General features: G+C 37.7%; 2 protein-coding genes across 2 annotated transcripts in view; both read right to left on the bottom strand.

The window, feature by feature from the left end:
* Positions 1–4,573, bottom strand: part of LOC144662795 (uncharacterized) — a 152,900-nt gene extending 148,327 nt beyond the window's left edge. The window contains exon 1 of the mRNA XM_078523730.1: positions 4,492–4,573. Coding sequence (XP_078379856.1) covers positions 4,492–4,558 — 67 coding nt within the window. The 5' untranslated portion in view covers positions 4,559–4,573. The remainder of the gene's footprint in view (positions 1–4,491) is intronic.
* A 1,758-nt stretch (positions 4,574–6,331) lies between these two features.
* LOC144662863 (tyrosine-protein kinase receptor Tie-1-like) overlaps positions 6,332–20,866 on the bottom strand; it is a 17,484-nt gene continuing 2,949 nt past the window's right edge. The window contains exons 2-19 of the mRNA XM_078523814.1: positions 20,672–20,866; positions 19,324–19,578; positions 18,852–19,118; positions 18,237–18,530; positions 17,603–17,914; positions 17,344–17,379; positions 17,051–17,180; positions 14,572–14,613; positions 14,441–14,501; positions 13,933–14,185; positions 13,719–13,829; positions 13,201–13,391; positions 12,971–13,093; positions 12,783–12,853; positions 8,081–8,121; positions 7,897–7,993; positions 7,141–7,240; positions 6,332–6,660 (exon numbers count right to left, since the gene is read on the bottom strand). The exon at positions 20,672–20,866 is cut by the window's right edge and continues 168 nt beyond it. Of these exons, the coding sequence (XP_078379940.1) occupies positions 6,592–6,660; positions 7,141–7,240; positions 7,897–7,993; positions 8,081–8,121; positions 12,783–12,853; positions 12,971–13,093; positions 13,201–13,391; positions 13,719–13,829; positions 13,933–14,185; positions 14,441–14,501; positions 14,572–14,613; positions 17,051–17,180; positions 17,344–17,379; positions 17,603–17,914; positions 18,237–18,530; positions 18,852–19,118; positions 19,324–19,578; positions 20,672–20,866 (2,648 nt within the window). The 3' untranslated portion in view covers positions 6,332–6,591. The remainder of the gene's footprint in view (positions 6,661–7,140; positions 7,241–7,896; positions 7,994–8,080; positions 8,122–12,782; positions 12,854–12,970; positions 13,094–13,200; positions 13,392–13,718; positions 13,830–13,932; positions 14,186–14,440; positions 14,502–14,571; positions 14,614–17,050; positions 17,181–17,343; positions 17,380–17,602; positions 17,915–18,236; positions 18,531–18,851; positions 19,119–19,323; positions 19,579–20,671) is intronic.

The raw sequence follows: 20,866 nt of genomic DNA on the forward strand, positions 1-20,866 counted from the left end.
TCTCAATTTTCTTCTTCAGTTTTTCTTTCTCTAGGTTGAGCCTCTCTGCTTCTATTTGCAACTTTCGGTGCTCGATCTCGGCTTTCTGTTGCTCGATTTGAAGCATCTTCTCCTCCAGTTCGATGTTTACTTTCACACTCCCTCGTCTAAGTTTGAATTCCATTCTGTCTTTAATCATGTCCAGTTTCGACGAAAGTCCCACAACAAGTTGTTCGGCTTCGAAGGCAAGATTGGAGTATTCTTCATAATCCTCCATAACTTTTTCATACTCTCGTTTTCCTACGGCTTTTGCAGCGTCTTCAAGTTGCGTTCGGAGACTTTCATACACTCTTAAATGCTGCTGCAATTGATCGCATTTGTCACGAGTTTCGTCCAGGATTTTTTCAAGATCGCCATCAATGGGTCGCTGTTTGATTTCCTTTGCTGTGTCAACGTTAAGAACAACATGTCTTTTCCTTGCTCCGATTTGTCTCTTAATGGATCCCAAGTCTGCCATGTCTCTGAAGGATTCGGTTAGGTTTCAAGGCAATTCGTCAACTCGGCTGATTCGAGGCTGATGTTGTTGGCAACACTATAACGGCGTCGAGGAAAGAATTATTCGGCTGAGGATGAAATGAACGGCTTCAAACGATAGGTACGGCTTTCTTTGTTTTTGTTTTCGTCTTCAATCTGCTCGCTCTGCTACCATGTCGCGTTGGGCGAGTTTTTACTTTTTCTTTCCTTAAACACAATATCATGCCAGCATGGCGGCTCTAATCTCTTTTCTTATCGCACATGTTCTCGGGAATCCCGAATCCCGAGTGACGCAATACACGCGGGACAGTTCCAATGTTAATTCTCGTGGAGCGCCACGACATTTTTTGGCCAAACAAACAAAGAAAACAGGCCCCAAAGTTAATGTAATTATGAGAAATAACTAAGCCGATGGTTTAACTGAAGTCAAGCACTGGAAGAAGTCAAGAATTTGACAAGAATTGTGGTTTTATTTCGCTTCATCGACGTAACCGAATGGTTTGACGACTGACGCTGCCGATCGAGCGACTCGAACCTTGGAGGTGAAAGTGCATTATTTTTCTGTCAAAAGAAGTTTGACTCGGCATTCTGGACGAATATCTTGTCCTGTTAAGGAGCTGTGAATAGTTCTGAAGTGCTGCAAAGCCTAGAATGGAGTGAAGTTGCGCTAATTGAATTCATATACTTCTTTGAAAGGTCAACCGCTTCGATAATTTCTTTCACAGACCAGTTTTGAATGTGTAGCGGGCTCTGTAAACATCTTACTCGCTTGTCTTCAAGTGTGCAAATATTTGTTTGGTCTTAACATGGTTTTTGTCAGCTGTGACATTAAAATTTGACACAATTCTTAGTTGTTATTTTTGCATTGCTTATCAGTCGGCGCCGTGAATATTGATTGCCGTATCTACGACAACTGTCTGTGTCTCCATCGAGTTATAGAAACACAATTTTTAACCAATCAGCGCACATATTTTCTTTGTGCTATTTTCTAAAAAACTAATGATACTCAAGAAGCAAAATGAGAGAGGAAAAGTTCCATGGATCACAAAGGGTATCTAAATAAATAGCTAACGAGGCGCGAAGCGTCGAGTTGGCTATAACGACTCCTATCCAACAAGGGCGAATGGAATAATTGTTTTATTAAATTCTTCTCAAGTGTAAATCGACTGGACGTTTCGTTTTGATGTAAACGAAGTAATAGTATGAGAAGGCGCGAAAACTTCAGGCGCGGTGTTCATTTCTTGAGTTGAATGAAACTTACGAGGAAAGCGAGTGAGAGAGCTTTCTTCCCAAGCTTTTTCTCGAACAATCCCCTCTAAAGTCGTCTTAATATCCTGGAAATTGTTACAACAGTTAAGATTTACAAGAAGATCCGAAGCAAAAGCTTTCTGGAAACTGCAAGTCTTGTGCAAGTCGAACGAAGCAAGTGTTTACATTGTACTTCTTTACGGCTCCACGGCTGTCATCAAGACTTCTATATTATTTGAAGCAAAATTGAGCTCAAAGTCGAACAGGTTTATTGAAGTGTAAAAGTACAAAACCAATATTGAAAGGTAACAAACTTTACTGAAGTGCTGAGCCTTGTTTTATGACGTACACTGAATGAAACTGTGTCAGTTTGCCGTTCTTTCGTAAATTATTTGCTGCTTTTCTACTTTATTTACTCGCTCTTGTTGTGCGTTTAAAAGTATTATCAATTAAACTTTTCGCATCAATCCTTTTGTTTTGCGTAGTTAAATTTACTATGGCATTTCTGTGGTTTTTCTAGGCACCGCTAAGTATTTATTGTTCATAAAGCTCGCCAAATTTGCTGTTTAAAACCATTTTTTTTAAGAACTGTCGCTTCCTGAAAATTTTAATTTACGCTAAGCGGCACTTGCCGCACTCATTTCCCATATAAGGTCACACATAGATATACGAGCTGACAACCGGGATTCAGTAAACCAATCAGAAAGCTAGAAATGCAATATCCGATTATTATTCTTTAATTAATTAATAGATAAATCATGCAATTGAAACTTTAAATGAAATGATAATGACAATAATAATAGTAATTGGGGACCCTCTTTGAAAAGCTCAGTAGAGCTTGCTAGGATCTCCTGACATTGTAAACAACTAAATGAAATGATTGTACTTTAATTATGGGCGAATAAAGGTGAAGCCTGCGAGCAGGCTCTCTATTCGGGGGCAACGTGATCGCAGGCTATAAAGCCTGGTTTCTCAATTTTGCCCGCGGGCTCGCTTCGCTCGCCCAGCGGCTCGCTTCCCTCGCCGAAACTCGCGCCTTCGGCGCTCTCGAAGAAGGAGATTCACGTTGCCCCCGAATAGAGAGCCTGCTCGCAGGCTAATAAAATTGATGATATTAGAATTTTAGCTCTGAAAATAAGAGGAACATCGGATCGCAATTTCATAGTCTATCACGTTGCTTATCAGTTTGTTTTCGTAGGTTAAAATGGCGTTTAAAACATTGACAAAGCTGACATTTACCTCTTTATCATGCTTGTGTCCAATAAAAATCCTTTGAAAGAGAATTTATCAAGTTTATTGTACAAAAGTATACTATAGAACCGATTTCTCAACAAGATCTCATAAAGATAAACTTACCTTGCAGTTCATGACACAAAATTACGAACGTTTGTGAAAGTGAACTTGTTTTTTTGTATGTGCTTATTATGGCGGAAAATAGATATTGGATCTTCAGTTTTGCATTTTGAAAAAATAAAATATAGCGAAACCGTCGGGCTGTCGAAGGTACCGTGCTGACCCTTTCAATTCTTTAGGAGACGGAAAATCAATATTAAAACTAGCGGAAATTTTCGCTGATTATTCTACATGTAAAAATCTTTAGAAGTTCAAGCAAGAAACCGCCTACGATATCCTACCGGTATACGTTGGATCAATAGTTATCTAATCGGTTTAACATACAGAAAACCGAATTAAAAAGCAGAGACCGATACACACTACTAATGACATGCAATTAATCCCTATCAAAAAAGTCTTCCTTCTCCAACCGAGACTCATTCCGTAAGGCCAGGGAAGCTTTTTTGATTCTAAAAGGCAGAACAATTGATCCCGATGGTCTAAACATCCGTGAAGAAACATATTAGTTTATTTACTTGTACAATTTTTTTGCTATTTTGTGAGCTTAGCATATTAATCTTTTAATTTTCCACTGTCAACATATTTTCGGTATTTCGTTTTACGTATTTCCGGTATTTCGCAATATACCGAAATAACCACATACAGGCTATATAAACACACCTTCTAATGTAAACTCCATTTTACCTGAAGAAGGCTGGTTTGGCCGACCGAAATAAAATTATTGTAAATAACAAATTTTATCATTCTACGTTGTATCGTTCCTTGCTTTTTAATTCAGTTTTATAATTTACCACCGATTACTCACATTGTGAGCCTGTGATCCTTGTGGTGTCGACTTCGGAAAATTGCGCAATTTCGATATTTTAAAATTCAGCCTAAAACAATAGACATCACTACGAGGCTTTAGGGAACTGATAAACCCACAAACTCTATTGTTTAGTCCCCGGCATGGTTCAGGTCAATTGCTGAGACGGTCAGCAGCATTGCGTATATTGCGCGGTCAGGCTTGTCATTCATAGCTGAACTACCTGCCGTTCACAACTGAACTTTCCACTCATCATTTTGTCATCACTTTGTTAATAGTTTGAAGAAATTTCATTAAATTTCCGTCAAATAGGTCTTGGTGCTCGATAAACATCGAGCCAAATGATTCGTTCTGACGTTAGTCGAGCGCATTTCACTGAGCTGTGTTGCCATGTCTTGTGATAAATTCCTACAATGTTGTCTGTGATTACCTTCCAATTATCTGGAAGGCCCTGCTCACGATCTTGATCTTACAAGACGCTACTGTTTACTCCAATTTAAAACTGTTAACAACTTTCTCACTACCTGACCTTTAAAAACGAAATGAACTAAACTAAAATTTCTTAAACGTACCTGAACGCGGAAGTATTAACACGATTACATGTAAAAGGCAGCCTAACGAAAGGATGTTTTCACCCATTATCCCTGTCTGTGACAAAATCGCATTGCCTTGATGTTGCGAGGTCTACTCGAGGAAGCAGTTGCTGCCGCAGCTCTGGTAGCAAACGTACTTAGCCAATACTTTCTTTATTTGAATAGAGTCACACTTCAGTAGCTTGAGTAACTCAAGTCACGCATAAGTAACTGACTCGTTCCAGGACGTTTCTTGGCGCGGGATGATGAGAAGACATCACACCCGCGTCTTACAATTTTCTCGAAAGAGACGACGAAGGACGAGTCAGCCTCAGCGACAAGTGATCAGGAATATCAAGTTCTGTTTGTTTGTTTGTTGAGAAGAAATTTAAGTTGTTTTCGATAGTAGTCTGGCACTGTAGATCAATATTGAACTAGATATATTGAACAGATAAGCAATATTTTTTGAACACCAACATAATTACTTTGATGTGTAACATTCTCTCTTCCTTGAAGATCGCAATTTTCCTAGGGCGGACAGTTTTCGAAAAGGGAATTCCGAGGAATACTATCCGATTTTCGGCACAGATTATGTCCGCGGATAAAGATACATGCAATTTTTCTTTGCGCAAAATACAGGTTATTGTTTATGTAAATGTTCGCTTCAATATTGCTTTTGCCTATTTTTAGTTATGTCTAAGGCAATAAGGAATAAAAACCAATACGTTTGCATTCAACCATGAAACGTTGCTTTAAATAGGAATGTTACAATAGAAGATATTTCTATTTTGGCTATTTTTATGTTAATGTTCAGTTTAATATTGCTTTCATAAATCATGAAAATAGATATTTCTCTGTACATTACAATATAAGGACCGGAAAAAGCCACGTTCAATTTTATAATAGCGATTACTTTATGGTAAGCGAGTGCGTACGATTTTTAGTCACGAGTTGTGAAGAATAAAAGAACAAACGAACGAGCGAGTTGAATATCCTTCAGTACAATTAAATACAAATTGTACATGCGAACTTATGATGAAATAATTTGTCTATTACATGAGTTCTGAGACATAACAAAGTTGAGTAAAAAAAAAGAAAATCGTGGTTGCAGGGGCGAAAAGCAAAACTCGTTCGCCAGAGCATTCTTCACTCAGCTTAACTGCAAAGAATTCTGCGAGTTTAATTACTACATAAATAGTAATGTACAGCAACCTTGGCAAGCAAATCACTTTATGACCATTTTGTCGGCAAAGATGAAGAGAACTTGTCCCTAAAGTTAAATTCTGTTTCCTTTATATTAGTTTTGTTTCTTTGTTGTCGTTTCAACTGACTACTTTCAGTGCAAGTTGTTTGTTATAGTGTACAATAGAAGTGGTGACTTACTTTTCCCAGGCAAGTACTAAATTCAAGCAGGCGATCGAGAAGTGTGCAGAACGTTTCCTGATAAAATCAGGGCATCAACAAAACAACATCACCTGCCTGATTGCCGTACCTTATTCTGTTTTTAATATTTAAAAAAACGTACATTAAAAAAAAAAAACACATTACAAGATACACTACTACTTCTACAGCAACACTATCGTAACCGATAACAACACTACTTACAAAAACACCTCATTACAATAATGTCAGCGAGAATATATATGACAGAACAGTATACAAAAGAAACACTGCAAAACTAAGGAAATTCATCACCGTAAGGGCTATTAATCGAGTTAATATCTATCGGTCTTACAAACAGTATAAAAGAACCGCTAAAAAAGAAGCTAACAAGTTAGCTGAAGATCCGACATGGAGACTCTTAAAAGTTATACGTTATAAAAAAATACCAGTGTGAATAAACGTTTTGATATGCTTTTTAATTGAACACTTATCTAGTGGCTCCCTTTTTATTTTTAGTACGTTTTCTATTGGCTTAAATAAAGAGACACTTTACTCGCCTAGGCTACGGAATATTGTTCGTTTTCTATTGGCAGATAATTGTGCTTATAACTGGGTTTACTTTTATTTCTGTTTTTTTTTTGTTGCTGTTAATACCGACTTCAGTTTTACATTGACGTTTTCACCCGAGTAAGAGTACAACGTCTGTTTCACTACTTGTTATTCAGCTGTGAGATCTTCCATGTTGGCGTACAAGCTGTTGTCATACTCATCAAGGTTGATGTATGTCTGAAACAAAAAAAAATATATCACAGGTTAGTGTGTAATAAATTTTCAGTTTCGATTTAAGGTGATTTTTTTTGGCTGACATCCTAAGTCCTTCTTAGCTCATGGTGTAAGCGATGCAAAGAATAATTTACAGCGAAGATAATGCTTCCGCACCATTCGCTTGTTATTTTTTTTACTTTGCTAATTTAATGACTGCACAAACCACTAAAAGTAAGATTCCTTCTTCTTCTCATTGAGCCAAGATATTGTACGCAACTTTAAAATCTAAGTGGACGACTTATATTGAAAATTACAGTCGATATTGTGTGTCGAGTGTTCCAGGTTTAAAAAAAGGACAAGAACCTTTTCCTGTTTAATACTATACTCTACTCGGTTTGTCTTTTGCGCTAATCCCGAACTAACATGTACAGAACTAGAACATGTTTCGTTTAGTTACATTTTGCGTTACTGACAAAATATGCCGAATTCTCTAGTTTTTACCTTGTGGTTTCTCTCCATGCCTTTCATCGTTTCTTTTAGTTTAGGAAAGGTTGGTCGATCACTTGGGTTTTGTTCCCAACAATTAAGCATAATCTGATATCTAATCAACAGGAAGACAATTAGCAACCCCCAAGGAAATGCCTCGTGTAAATAGTATAGTTGCGCTAAACGAGATAATTATATAAAAGAGCGGAACTTAGTTCATAAATGATCAACTGCAAAAATGTGCGTCCTAATGGGACATTGGAAGCTCAGAACTTTGGTATAAACATGTATAACATAAAAGTAAGGTAAATTCTGCGTTCTGCCTAGTGGCCCATCAGGCCACTTATCCCGCTTATCCCAGTTCCCGTGGCATAAAGCGATAGGAGTAGTTTCACTCCCCTCAGAACGGAATGCTCGTCTATTGCAAGGTTACCCTAGCATTTAATTCGCCGGTACCCACGTATACACCTGTGTGGAGAGAGACACTTTGATAGTAAAGTGTATTGCCTAAGGCGAAAACTTCGCTGTAAACAGGTTTAATGTAAAATGGTAATTACAGAATCAAAGAACAAGACAATGAGTTCTACACTGTTGTCATTTTTTGTCCTGGCCAGGGAAGAAATCTCAAAAGAAATTATTTTGTTGCAGTATGAAAGTGGTACAGTTCAAAGGTGGTTTGTAAAGCGTCTTCATCAATAAAATTTAGAATGGTAACAGCAACAGCAACAGCAACAGCAACAGCAGCAACAACAACAACTACAGTGTATTTACATTTTGCTATCCACATGTTTTGGTTTTGGCATTCTGAATCCTTCTTGAAGTTTCGTAGCGATTTGTCGAGCGTTAATTCCTGGATATGGAGATCCACCTAGATGAGACAACCGATGGTAATATGAATGGTTTTCAGGATGTATTGTTTAATTTTGTTATGTAAATGATGAGTATCTAAACCTACCTATGGTAAGAATCTCGTACAGAAGGACACCATAGCTCCATCTGCAAGAAAGCAAACATGAATAACACTTAATTGGTAACAATATAAATGGTATAGGAAGGAATTGGACGTGGGGCTGGCGATAGTGGAGAGGAAACAGGGACGATAGGACGATATAGCATACACTTCTTGGTTCTAAACCCTTACAAGTAAGAACAAAGAACATTCCATTATAGCTTTAAGAATCGGCACTTCATCTAGTCATTATCATTATCTAAATAAATTTGTTTACATGTTTACAATTTTTTTATGATTCCTAGTCAAGGGACGCGTTTTTGGGCCGTCAAGTGGAATATTACTCCAATCAAGGAAAAAGGGGATGAAGCCCAGAGGACTACGCAAAATTGTGATTGTAGTTCTATTTTTGCCGCAATACGTACGTATTCAAAATAGCTGAAAAATTGAGCAACAACACGAGTTACTCGTATGACTTTCAAAACAACAGTTACAGTACGATAATAATAGTAACAATAGAGCGTTTTCACGTGACGTCACATTTTTCGCGGGAAATTTGAGACGCCATATTGGTGTTCCACTTTTCCATCATGGCGGTATATTCCCTCTCGGATTATGTGAACAACCTCGATCCGCACGTGAAGAAACCTACTCTGACGAGATTTCTTGTGTTGGAATGGATCCTGTAATAATTCCGGACAAAACATACGATCGAGAATGCTTCCCTGCTGTCGAATCTATGGATTTGCTGTCGTTTTGAGTGCTAGAAACCGCATAGCCAGAAATTCCGAACCACGACCGAACCGCGACCCCCCACGAAGCGTGACAATTGTGTTTGCATGTGCTCTCAGGTTTCTAAAAGAAAAATATATAGATATCGTATTTCAGTCGATCGCTGCAAAGACCGAGGTGCTTGAATTTCACTGTTCCGATAAAAATTTCTTCAGTTGTGGTGATAGTTTTGAATTGGAAAGGTTTTTGTAGCTTAGCGAAGTAAAATTCTTTCGGCTTTTTCCACTTGAAAATTTTACGAATGCTAACAAGGATCCGCCATACTAACCTTTGTATATTATGTCTTGTTTACGCAAACCACTGATCTTTGCTTTGGGTTGCTCTCTCTTGCTGAAGATTAGAATCTCCATTCCAATGCAGAACTTGAAGACCACATCCAATACTTTAGTTTTCGATAATTTTTGGTTCTCTTCGAGTTGAATTCATTGCGGTTTTTGCTTTATAAAACTCCCGAAATCTCGCAAAAATTGTCCGTCTTTGACTGCACACTTTCAAAATCGCTCGGCTGAAACTCTTGACGAACGCGAGCTGTTTTATTCACCGTATGTGTTGTTTTCATCACAAAATCTAGTCACCATTTTGAAAAATAGTTCAAGCTGTTCTCCAGGCTCTTTTCGGCGTTTTTAGGGAAGAGTTAGAGCCTGGGACTTGAATTCCCCTGAGGGTTTTCGTGCTGCGTGACATATCGGTCACGGATCGAAAATGATTTTCGATCTGATTTACGGCGGCTCAAAACCGCTTGGAAAGGCTTCTCATTGTACGAAATCGGACCGGAGAAAACAGAAACGTATCAGTAGAGTTTCTACAGAGCTTATTTCAGGGAAATCTTCTTAGACAAGTGATAATATTTGCCAGATAATCTTTATTTTCTCGGCTGAAAGTTGGCTTGTCAGCGCCGGCGCTGGCGTGACTTGTTTTCTTGACAGCCGTGAGCCAATCAGCGCATTGGATATAATGACGTATGTCACGCCTACTATGGTTCGGAATTTCTGGCTATGGGCTATTACAGTAAGAACCAATCTTTCAGAAGTTCACACGGGCGTATAATCAACTTATTCAGGGTTTGTAAATAGCGTTAAAGAGTATAAAATAGGCAAAAAGTTCATCGTTCTCGGAAAGGTTAGGCATTCACAAAGAATGAACGATTCAAATGTTACGCTTTCGATAATAACCGAGCAAAATGGTATGGCGGGACAAGGCAAATGTGGCTCGCATATCACAAGAGTTCTGTTTTACATCGAGGCATGGAATCAAAATAGGAATAAAGGAAAAACTTTCATATTGTGGCTTTAAGTGTGATTCGCCCTTTCTCTGTTTCTATTGTTTCAAGGAGCAGAAACATGTCAACAACTTGTCAGCCAACTTCGATAATTTGCAGCCAATGTTGTCTGAGTTAATATATTTGCCTTCCTGGGATTAAGCTAAAAGTTGACCAAAATTGTTTGCTCAATGTTTAAATACCAGGTTATTCATTTACTTACAACCCAGCCTTTCAAATGCTGGAGGAGTTGGTTTTTTTATCAAGGCAGATCATTCAGTTATTTACAACTAGTCCTGAACTCACAAAAACAACAGATGACTTTGAGGCTCTATGGGTAGAAATGCAAAATGGATCTCAAAGAAACATGATCTGTAGTGTGATTTATCTGCACCCAAATGGTTATATACAAAACTTTATGGATAATCTTAACACTTCAGTTGACAGGATTCATAGGAAGGATAAGTTCTGCATTACCTTGGGAGATTTCAATCTAGACCTCCTTAAATTGGATTCCAACGCAGATACAGAAACTTTTTAAATACCTTAGGGGTCCTCTAGTTTTCAACCACAGATTTTACAACCCACCCGAATTACTGACCACTCAGAAACATCTCACCTCAAGTGGAAATCTTGTTTATGATCTTACTGATCATCAACCTAACTTCCTAATTGTAAAAAAATATATATTCTTCTCTTCCCAATAATATTAAGATCTAATAATGAGACGATTTTTATTTTTATGAATCTGCTCTAATTCAAGATATCCAGTGATCCTAATGTAATATTTAATTCCTTTTACACTAGAATCTCAGAAATAATTGTTGTTCATATCCCTATCAAACAACTTTCTAAACGTGAATCTAAAATGAAATCCAAACCATGGACAACTGCATGAAGCGACTCAATTATCATTCTAAAAGAAGTATATGAAAACCAAACCTACTTATTATCATTCAAAATTTAAACTTTTAGGAATGGGCATAACCACTTGCTAAAAGTGAGTAAAAATAACTATAAAAATAATCACTTCCATGTAAATAAGTCTGATCCCAAGAAAGTCGACTGGAAGGGGATAAGACAACTTGTCAACTTTAGATGCAGATCTGGATGTACTCCCACTAAATTACTTCAGTTGTTGACGATGCTGAAAACAATGATCCTAAGTCAATGGCAAAATTATGCTTTGAACACTTTCTTTGTTCATATTGGATATTTTTTGGCTAAGAGTGTTCGTAGAGTAAATAAATCCCCCCTTTAGTATCTCACACCTTCATCTCAGGATAATTTCTTTCTATTTCCCATAACAACTGTGGAAATTGAAAATAAAATTATTAAACTGAATGCCAGCAAGTCTACTGGACCCTTAAGTATACCAATCAACATCCTAAGAGCTACTAAATATGCCATATCTAAGCCTCTACTACGAGAAATTATATTTAATAAATGCTTCCTTTTCAATTCTACTGGAATTGTCCCAAGCAATTTTTAAAAAAAGCTGAAGTTACCCCTGTGTTATAAACAAGTTTAGGCCTTACAAACAAGTTTAGACAATTCTGTCCATATTCAATAAACTGTTGGAAAAATTGATGCATAAGAGAATACTATACCTCTTGGCAAAGAAGAAAGTAATTTATTGCAAACAGTTCTGTGAACAACACTCCACTTATCATGCCTTCTAAGCATCATCGACTCGATACAACATGCAATTGACTGCAAAGAACTTTCTTGTGGTATAATTATTTTAAGATTTCAGTAAAGCCTTTGATACTGTAAATCATAACATCTAGAGTGAGAAACTAGATTATTGTGGATTTCGTGGAGTAGTGAAAGATTGGTTCACCTCATATCTTACCAACAGATATCAGTTTGTTTTCTTGGGACATACTGTGTCAGATCTTCAATCTTCGAAATGCTTGCTGCTAACTCGGTCATTTTCTAGCATATAGCATCAGCTAAATCGTCTCTACTTATGGCAGAAATACATCTTCCTCTTTCCGTAGTCAGGTATTCCACGTACTTCACTACTTGCCTTGGTTGACAATAACACGTAGAACACGAAAAAACTCAGTTTTTCACCACTGGGCCTTCTTTTTCCCCGTATTTTTGCCACAGCCGACGAGAATGCAAAGAATCTTAATGTAAATGAGTTGTTTCGCGCATTAAAGTAGTCGAAAAACTGTAAATTATGCTCTAACTGTTGTGTGACGCTACTCAAACTCTGCTTCGATGGAACACCAATATGGCGGATAAAGTCGGTTGCCATGACAATGGAGAAATCTGGTCACGTGAGTGAAAACCCTCTATAGTAACAGTAAGGTAATAATAAGAGTAATCGTCGAAGTTATCCCGGGAAATTAATTAGCCTCGTATCCATCGGCAATCTACAGTTAAGACTGTACCCCCTTAGTTCCTCCTCTTCCCTAAAACATCGTTCTAATTTGACCTACCAACAACAACCCACCGCCTCCTGTACTACGTGGTAACTGGGTGGTTAGCAATATTTTTTGTGGTGCTCGTGTAAAAATCCTTATGTTACGTCATAACAAATCTTATTTTTCGAAATCAGTATAAATTGCCCTTCATGTTAGTTGGTATGATGGGCATGTAAATTACAAGGAGAGATAACTATATATTGTATATTAGTTCAGCACTTACACATCACTTTGTGTTGTGTATGTTCCATATAACAGAGCTTCATAAGCAGTCCACTTGACAGGCAACCGGCCCTGGAAGATAAACAGCCTTTCTAGCCTTTATCATCATATGCTATCACAGGCTTTAGAACAAAAATACGACAGATGAAGATAATTTATCGGGAGGTTCAAGGGTGGGGTGATACTCACCCGACTTTGTTTGGTATAAATATCATCCTGGTGAACATTCCTCGCCATTCCAAAATCTGTCACCTTACACTTCTCTCCTTCACCAACAAGAACATTTCTAGCCGCCAAGTCACGATGAATTATCTAAAAGAAAAAATGTCATTATAATAAACTTGTCGCCGCCCTTGTTATTTGATGTGGTTTTCTCATTTGTTACCATTCGGTGAATTCATATTATTAAAGATGTTTACCTTCCTTGACGACAAATAAGTCATCCCATCAGCTATCTGCCATGCAAACCTCATCAACTGTTGTGAAGTTAAATTGGTTTTCGGCTTTCTATCCGGGTTATTAAAATACGTGTCATTGAGCCCACGACTCTTCCTCAAATAACCCAGCAGATCACCGAACGGTACATACTCAATAAGGACCAGTAAGGGATCTAAAATAAAAAGAGCCATAATTTTAATATGAATACAAACAAGATTTCAGTGAATTGCAGAGAACGATAGACCTGAACCCTCTTTCCGGATTAACAGCTAACGAGTCGAGGCAGCAACATATTTTGCAGCCATTTTAAAACCAACATATATCATAAGTAGGTATCGTTCCTTAAAAAACCTTCAAAACGCAGTCATTTATTTATAAGCTATGGGCGATTGGGCGTTCTGGATTATCGAATATGACGTCTGTTTTATCTTTATAATCTACACACAACAGAATATTGTATAAGGTCGCTCTAGTTCTTCTTAATCCGTATTTCCTTTACCAGTTTCTGTTACGCATCCCAACAAATTTATCACATGAGGGTGAGGCTTCAGTTTTTTCATCACTTCAAGTTCTGAAAGCAGGTCCTTTCTGTCTGAGTCAGGAGCATTTTCTATTTGGAGCAAATAAATACAAGAAAAATATCAGCCCATTGAAATCAATCAATCAAATCTGAAAAACGTCACGGTGTCGCTAAACGTTTTTAATGAGATAACCTTTCAGCATTTTCACAGCCACAGTCACATCCTGGTTACCATTGATGTTCTTTGCTGTTGCCTTAGCAACTTGGGAGAAAGCACCCTTTCCGATATTTTTAATGATATTGACTTGTTCTCGTCTGATCTCCCAGCTTCTTGTTGAAGGATGAAGCGGCATGTAATCACTGCTGTTAGGAATCTCGTAAGTTGTGCTTGTAACTTCACTTGTTTCTATTGACTGAGCATCTGCTTCCTGCTGGACAACAGTAGTCTAGCAATAAACAGTAAAAAGTAAAGATAACAACGAAATAACAAAGAATAAATGTAAGGTTATGCTGAAAATTATGTGAACCAACATTATCTCTGATAGGAGGAAAGGTTGAAATCCGCAAATGATGTGAAAGCATTTTGTCTCCAAAGGAAACATTTTATGCCAACCTACTTCCTCTTGTAAAAAGTTTTCGTTATATGCCATAAAATGGCTTTCTCCGCGAACTATGCTGAAAGAGAAATTAAAAGAACTTACCATTTGAATGGAATCTGCACGTGACGATGATCTGCTAACATTAGGATTAGAAGGCCTTTTTCTGAGAAACAGTTAAAGCTATAAGTAAATTTGTTATTTTGTGATCACTAAATTTTGACTGTTGTACTCACCGTTTTCCACGCTTGAAGATTGCTGAAAAACAAGAACGTGTTCTGAGAAAGACAATAACTAAAGAGAACGAATAAGCTATACAGTAATTAATATCCTTACAAGCGACGCCTTAAAGGATCCCTGTCAGCCTTTTCAGCAAAGTAAAACGGTTGAAAACATTTCAGGAAAAAACGGTGTAATGCATGTATGATAATGAAATTGTTAATGAGCAAACATTATTTAACTATCGTACGTTGAAGCTTTTCTCCCTTAATCAGTTAGCTCCGAAGGTTTCTTTATCTCGTGTCTACCTACTGGCAAGACACTAACTTGACAAAGGACGGAAGCCGCGCAATAAAAACCTTTGGCACCCAGGGTACGTAGGAAACCTTATTTAAGGAAAGCGGTAACTATCAATAGTAACAAGGATCTATGAATAAAAGAGGAACATTCATTTACTCAGTGTGTATGTTGCTACTAAGCATATAAAGAAAAGGGGACGCAAGTTTTACGACTTAACAACTTTGTTAATTTTTATTTTTGCAAAGCATGTGTAACGAGTACTCTTTTTGTACTTTGCGCAGAAATATTAGCTAATGCAATTCGACGAGACAAAACCATTAATGGAATTAAAGTTTTTGACAAAGAATTTAAAGTTTCACAATACGCAGACGACACAACCGCCTTTGTTGCTGACCTCGAGTCAGCTGAAAATCTTTTCAAATTGCTTTACGCCTTCCAGAAGTGTTCCGGTCTTGAAATAAACACAACCAAAACTGAAGGAATGTGGTTAGGTGCGAATCGGAACAAAAAGACTAAGCATTTTGACATTGCATGGCCCTCTGAACCAGTTTTCTCACTTGGAATCCATTTTACGTACAGCGACGAGGTCTCCCATGAAAAAAATTTCGAACAAAAGCTCACTTCCATGAAAAATCTACTAAACATATGGTATCCAAGGAACCTCTCATTATATGGTCGTATAACCATTCTAAAAACTCTTGCGCTGTCTAAACTTGTTTACAACACTTCTAAGCTATCGTTTCCGTATTCCTTTGTCAAGACGGTCAATCAGACTATCAAATCTTTCATCTGGGGAAAAACAGCAAAAATTAAGCATACTGCTATGATAGGGCCAAAGGAGAAAGGAGGACTTAATATGCCTGACTTTAATATAGTTAACAATTCTCTCAAAGTCACATGGATTAAGCGATTAAATGATAGTCCGCACGACGCTAGTTGGAGTCACATTCCTCTAGCATACCTAAACAATGTGGGCGGTCGATTTCTTTTTGAATGCAATTATGAACTGAAGTCTCTGAAAGTAAACATACCTCTGGATTTTTACAAAGAAGCCTTAGAAGCATGGCAAAAACTAACTGTTTCTACTCCCGAATCCAAAGAGCAAATACTAGAGGAAATTATATGGAATAACAGGTTAATCACAATCGACGGATCCTCAGTCTACTATAAGCAGTGGCATGAAGCTGGTGTTACTAAAATCGGTGACATCTTCAAAGGGGACTCTTTCTTAACTTTTAACGATTTTGCATCTACGTTCCAGATAAAGACTAACTTTCTGAAGTATTATGGCCTTTGCCACGCAATCCCTAAAAAATGGATCAATCAATTAAAAGGAAAAAGCGAACTTACAACGAACTCTTTAAGCAACATAATTAAGTTACCACTAAATAAAATTTCTTGCTAAGCTGCGAGCCAGATGTTCGTTAAAATGAAATTTGAAAAACCTACGGCTGAAAAGAGGATGAAACAGGCTAATTTCGATGAAGAAACAATACGACTTACTTACAGTATTCCCTTTAAAGTTACTAAAGACATTAGACTCACTATTGTACAGTTTAAGATTATCCATCACATTTTGCCCACTAATGCCACTATTTTTAGGGATTCACTTGTTCAACAGGAGAAATGCCATCTTTGTAACGAGAAACAAACCTTGAAACACCATTTTGTAACATGCTCTTTTGTACAAACTTTTTGGACTCAGTTTGCTCTCTGGTGGAATAGAAAGCACTCAGACTTTATCACCTTATCAGAACAGGATATAATCTACGGGTTCACTCAAGATCTTCCTCGTCGCCTTGGTTTAAACCTCTGTTTAATCATTGCTAAATATTATATCTATAATGCGTCACGAAGAGAAGAAGAGTATATCTGGGAAACTTTCTTTGCTATACTTAAAAGTCACCTTGAAATTGAAAAGCATAAATCCAAATCACAAATAAGTATTTGAGCCTCTTTTTGTTTGTTTGTTTTGTCTTGTTTATTTTTTCGCTTTTATTTCTTTCTATTTTTTTTTTATTATTCGCTTATTTCTGGCCTTCCTTGTATCATGTAGCATTGTACAAGTAACGTAGCCTTATTGTATATGTAGTAGTGTGTAGCATTAGTGTGTAATCGTAGTTTTAGTTTGTTAAAACATAAGTCTCGTAAATATTGTAAGCATAGTTAAAAAAAAAATGTGTAACGAGTGAATACAAAGAATTACCTGGAATTTGACGCTTTCTCCAGCTGATAACACTGATTATAACAATGATTATCACCAATAAGATTATGATACTGAGATAAACAGCATGAAGAATCTCAACTTCCCTGTCGCATCTGACAACTGTGGGTTATAACATTTAAAATTAATGTTTGTTTCCGCTATTTAAATAGCATGCCTGTAAACCAATAATCTCGAAGCTAATTGCATGACGTCTACTTGTACATAATTTTTTTATTTTATTTGAAGGCTTGAAATGGGTACATTTTTTTGATACACAGCTTACCTGTTTCATTCTGGTTTGCAGTCGATTTAGTGGACCCTGAAAAACACCAAAACGGGCAGAAAATTAGTTTGGAAGAATGTGTATACAAGGTAGTTGAACAGTAATCAAAGATAAAATAACTTCAATTGTCTAAGGCATTACTATAGCAGAATTGGAGCATCTCGCTCATTTCGTTTTAGGACAAACAGAAAAATCAGAAAAAAAAACTGTTTAAAGAAATAACCTGCAACAAGAAGAGTAATCTTTTTCATTACTTTACCTCCTAAAACTGTGACTCTCTTTATGCTTTTCTGTTGTTTCAAACTCTCTCCATATTTGTTAGTCGCAGTCACAGCAAACTCATACCGCTGACTCTTTTTGAGTGTGACGAAATATTCATGAACAGAGACATCATGAATGACCTCGAGTTTTTTCCAGTCTCCTACGGTACCGTTGCTACTAACGTTTCGTATATATACAGTGTATTGTGTGATGTCCGCTCCATTGCTGACTGGCTTTGTCCATTTTAAGGCCACTTCATCACTCTGTACCTCCGCAGGCATGTCTATAATGTTTGGTGTATCGGGAATTCCTAATTGATAAAAATGTAAAAACATTGTTCTGTTAGTCAGATGAAACGCATAATTGCCACAATACGTTATGCTTGGTGTCACCATTTTGTGCGCTTTTTGTGAAGGCTGCTTGTTGATCCGTCATGTTAACCGCATGTACTTGTGTTTGAAAAAAGTCTTGCTTATCAGTCAGAGACAACTGTGAGACAATAATGTTACACCACTTTCTATGAAATAAAAGTCAGAACAATGGACAATACTGTAGCAAAATTATTGGATGTTATGTCAGCTGTGTCCCTTTTGGTTGGACATTCAGTTAAAGAAGGCCGCTGGAAATCTTACCTTTAATCTTTGTCCTGATTGTCCTTTGCGTAGCTGCACCCTCAAACACAGCATTCCTGGCAAACACCTTCACGTTGTACTTTGTATCTCTTTCCAGACCTCCAACAGACAGACTTGTTGTACCAGGGTCAGTAACATTCTCATTCTTTATCTTAGTGCCACCCTTTAGTATGAACACTCGGTATGCTGTGATAGGACTCCCTCCATCTTCAGCTGGTGCAGTCCATTTTACTGTCATTGAAGTGGCTTGGATGTCTGAAGATGAAGAAACTATGGCCGGGAAGCCTGGTTCTTCTAATGATTATCAAAAGAAGAAATTTCATTTCTATCAGTATAGTTTCTTTATTCGAAACAAAGTTTAAATGATGTGTCATATAACTACAAGCGTTAAGCGTGGCAGCTGCGAAAAAAAACAATGTACCCCTTTGTTTGCCTATATGAAAGCTCGCCATCTCTATCAATCCCCTGGAACCCGTGATAACTAGGGATAAATCCCTTTCCGGATGTAAATCTTGCAAGTTTAAACGTCCATTTTTAGGGACATTCTAAGCAGTTCCAAAAATGGTCTTTCGAACTTCAGGTATTATAACTGACTCTTCTCTAGCCGTCACATACTTATCTGTTCAAGTAGCATCGAGGCGTCGTTTAAAGGATCAAGGCCATTGTAAGCGACACACTTGTATTGACCAAAATCTTGCTCATCATTTATGGTTACCCCCACTGTACCCTCTTTAGCTGTGACTCTGTTTCGTTCGTTTCCATCAGGTCTGTACCATTTGAGTGTTGGTGTAGGAACACCATCTGACACACACTTCAACGTCACTTTCTGACCAATCCATGACTTGGCAGCTGATGAAGTAACACTTAGTATTTCTGCCGGGTCTGAAAACGTAACGTAAAACAATTCGTTTACTTCTGTTTAAAGTCCTTCAATATTAAAGAGGAAAACGTAAGTGCAAAAAAGAAACGCCACTGTTGTTGATTTATCTTGTAGTCAATGTCTGATTTAAGAAATTTGATGTTAACTTGTTTTGTAAGAAATGTTTATTTATAAATACATCTAGAAATTAAAAGATTTCTAACTCACAACGAACCACCAGGCTCTCAGTGCGAGTGTTTGTTCCTGCTGAGTTGTTAGCTCGGCATGTGTACATTCCATCGTCTGTCCTGGTAATTCTGTCAAAGTTCAAATATGCTATTTTCTTCCCAGAACTTTTGATTTTTCCATTTCGCATCCATGATACTTCCGGGTCTGGTTTCCCAGTCGCTGCACAACTAATATTGACTGAGGATCCCTCAATGTAACTTCCGTTTATTGACAGTGGGCTGATAACTGGTAGCTCTGCAATGAGATAACTTTTTTAAACAGTGTTGAAAAGGATTACAGCAGATAACATTCACAGTGTCGGTTGCTTCCTATTAGCCATAAAATGAAATGGACATATCATGGAATGAAGCCGTGGTAAAAACACTCATGAACAGGGCCAACCTGCTACCGTCCAACCCTGAACTCAAAAGCGGTGAACAAGATCGAGTCATGGAGAATCTTACAGTAAACGGGTATCCTGACGTCCTGTTTAAGAAATGTATTAGGGACAGAACCAGAGAAAGGCACACGCAAGAAAGACCTCTGGGGCTCGCAGTCATTCCGTACGTAAGAGGCGCATCGGATCGAGTGGGTTGCGTCGTCCAGAAATTCCACATTCTGACGGAATTCAAGCCTGAAAGAACTTTGGGCCATGTGTTCAAAAAGCCGAAGGATCGACCAGCGGTTAATCGAATAGCAGAAATTGTTTACAAAGTGAAGTACGAGCAACAGCGAATCATCGATTAGACAGCTTTCCGAGTCAGCGGAACACAACATCCAATCGAAAGACGCCCAGATCTGCGAGCGTGGCATAAACAATTACAATAAGAGGCTTTTCTTGGAGGTGTTGCACTCCACTTTGGAAAGCGACGCTGTTAACGAACGCAAAGTGTTCCCTCGCGCTTATGTGCCTTTATATCAAAATTAAAAACGTCCGGCATTGGTAGCGCGAGCATGAGTAATAAAGTCACCCCTTCTCTCATCAATAGAACAAAGTTGGTCAAAAATCTTATCCGTAGGGGGTTTGGTTTCCAAAAAAATGACGGTCAGAAATGTTTCTTAGCAACAAATTGGTAGTTAAGAAGGATCCCCCTTAAACAACAACAAATAACTGTACTTTCGTTAACTTGTTAAGGAAAACATACAAAACAAAGACATACAACAGTTGTTAACTGTTAAAAAGTCAACCGAAAGGTTTGCAACATTTAAATGAGCTATACATGACGCCATGGACACAAAAAAAGTTACACGGAACTTAGAAACACAAGAACATTCAATTTTGTAATAAGAGGATGTTTTTCCTTGTTAAAAAGCCCCTTTTCCTTTATGTATAATGTACAATATGTACCTGTTACAATAAGTTGAACTATGCTCACGTGGTCTTGACCTGCGCCAGGCTCGGCAGATAGTCTGCACAGAAATCTGGTGTTGTCTTGAGCAGATATATTCTCAATGATAAGAGAAGCATTTCCTTCCATCCTTACTCTTCCTTTGTAAGCAGCAGGTAATTGTGAATGTTCTACAACAGTACCATTTTTAAATT

This window comes from Oculina patagonica, chromosome 8, assembly GCF_052425735.1.
Source record: "Oculina patagonica isolate OP01 chromosome 8, crgOcupat, whole genome shotgun sequence".
NCBI lineage: Eukaryota > Metazoa > Cnidaria > Anthozoa > Scleractinia > Oculinidae > Oculina > Oculina patagonica.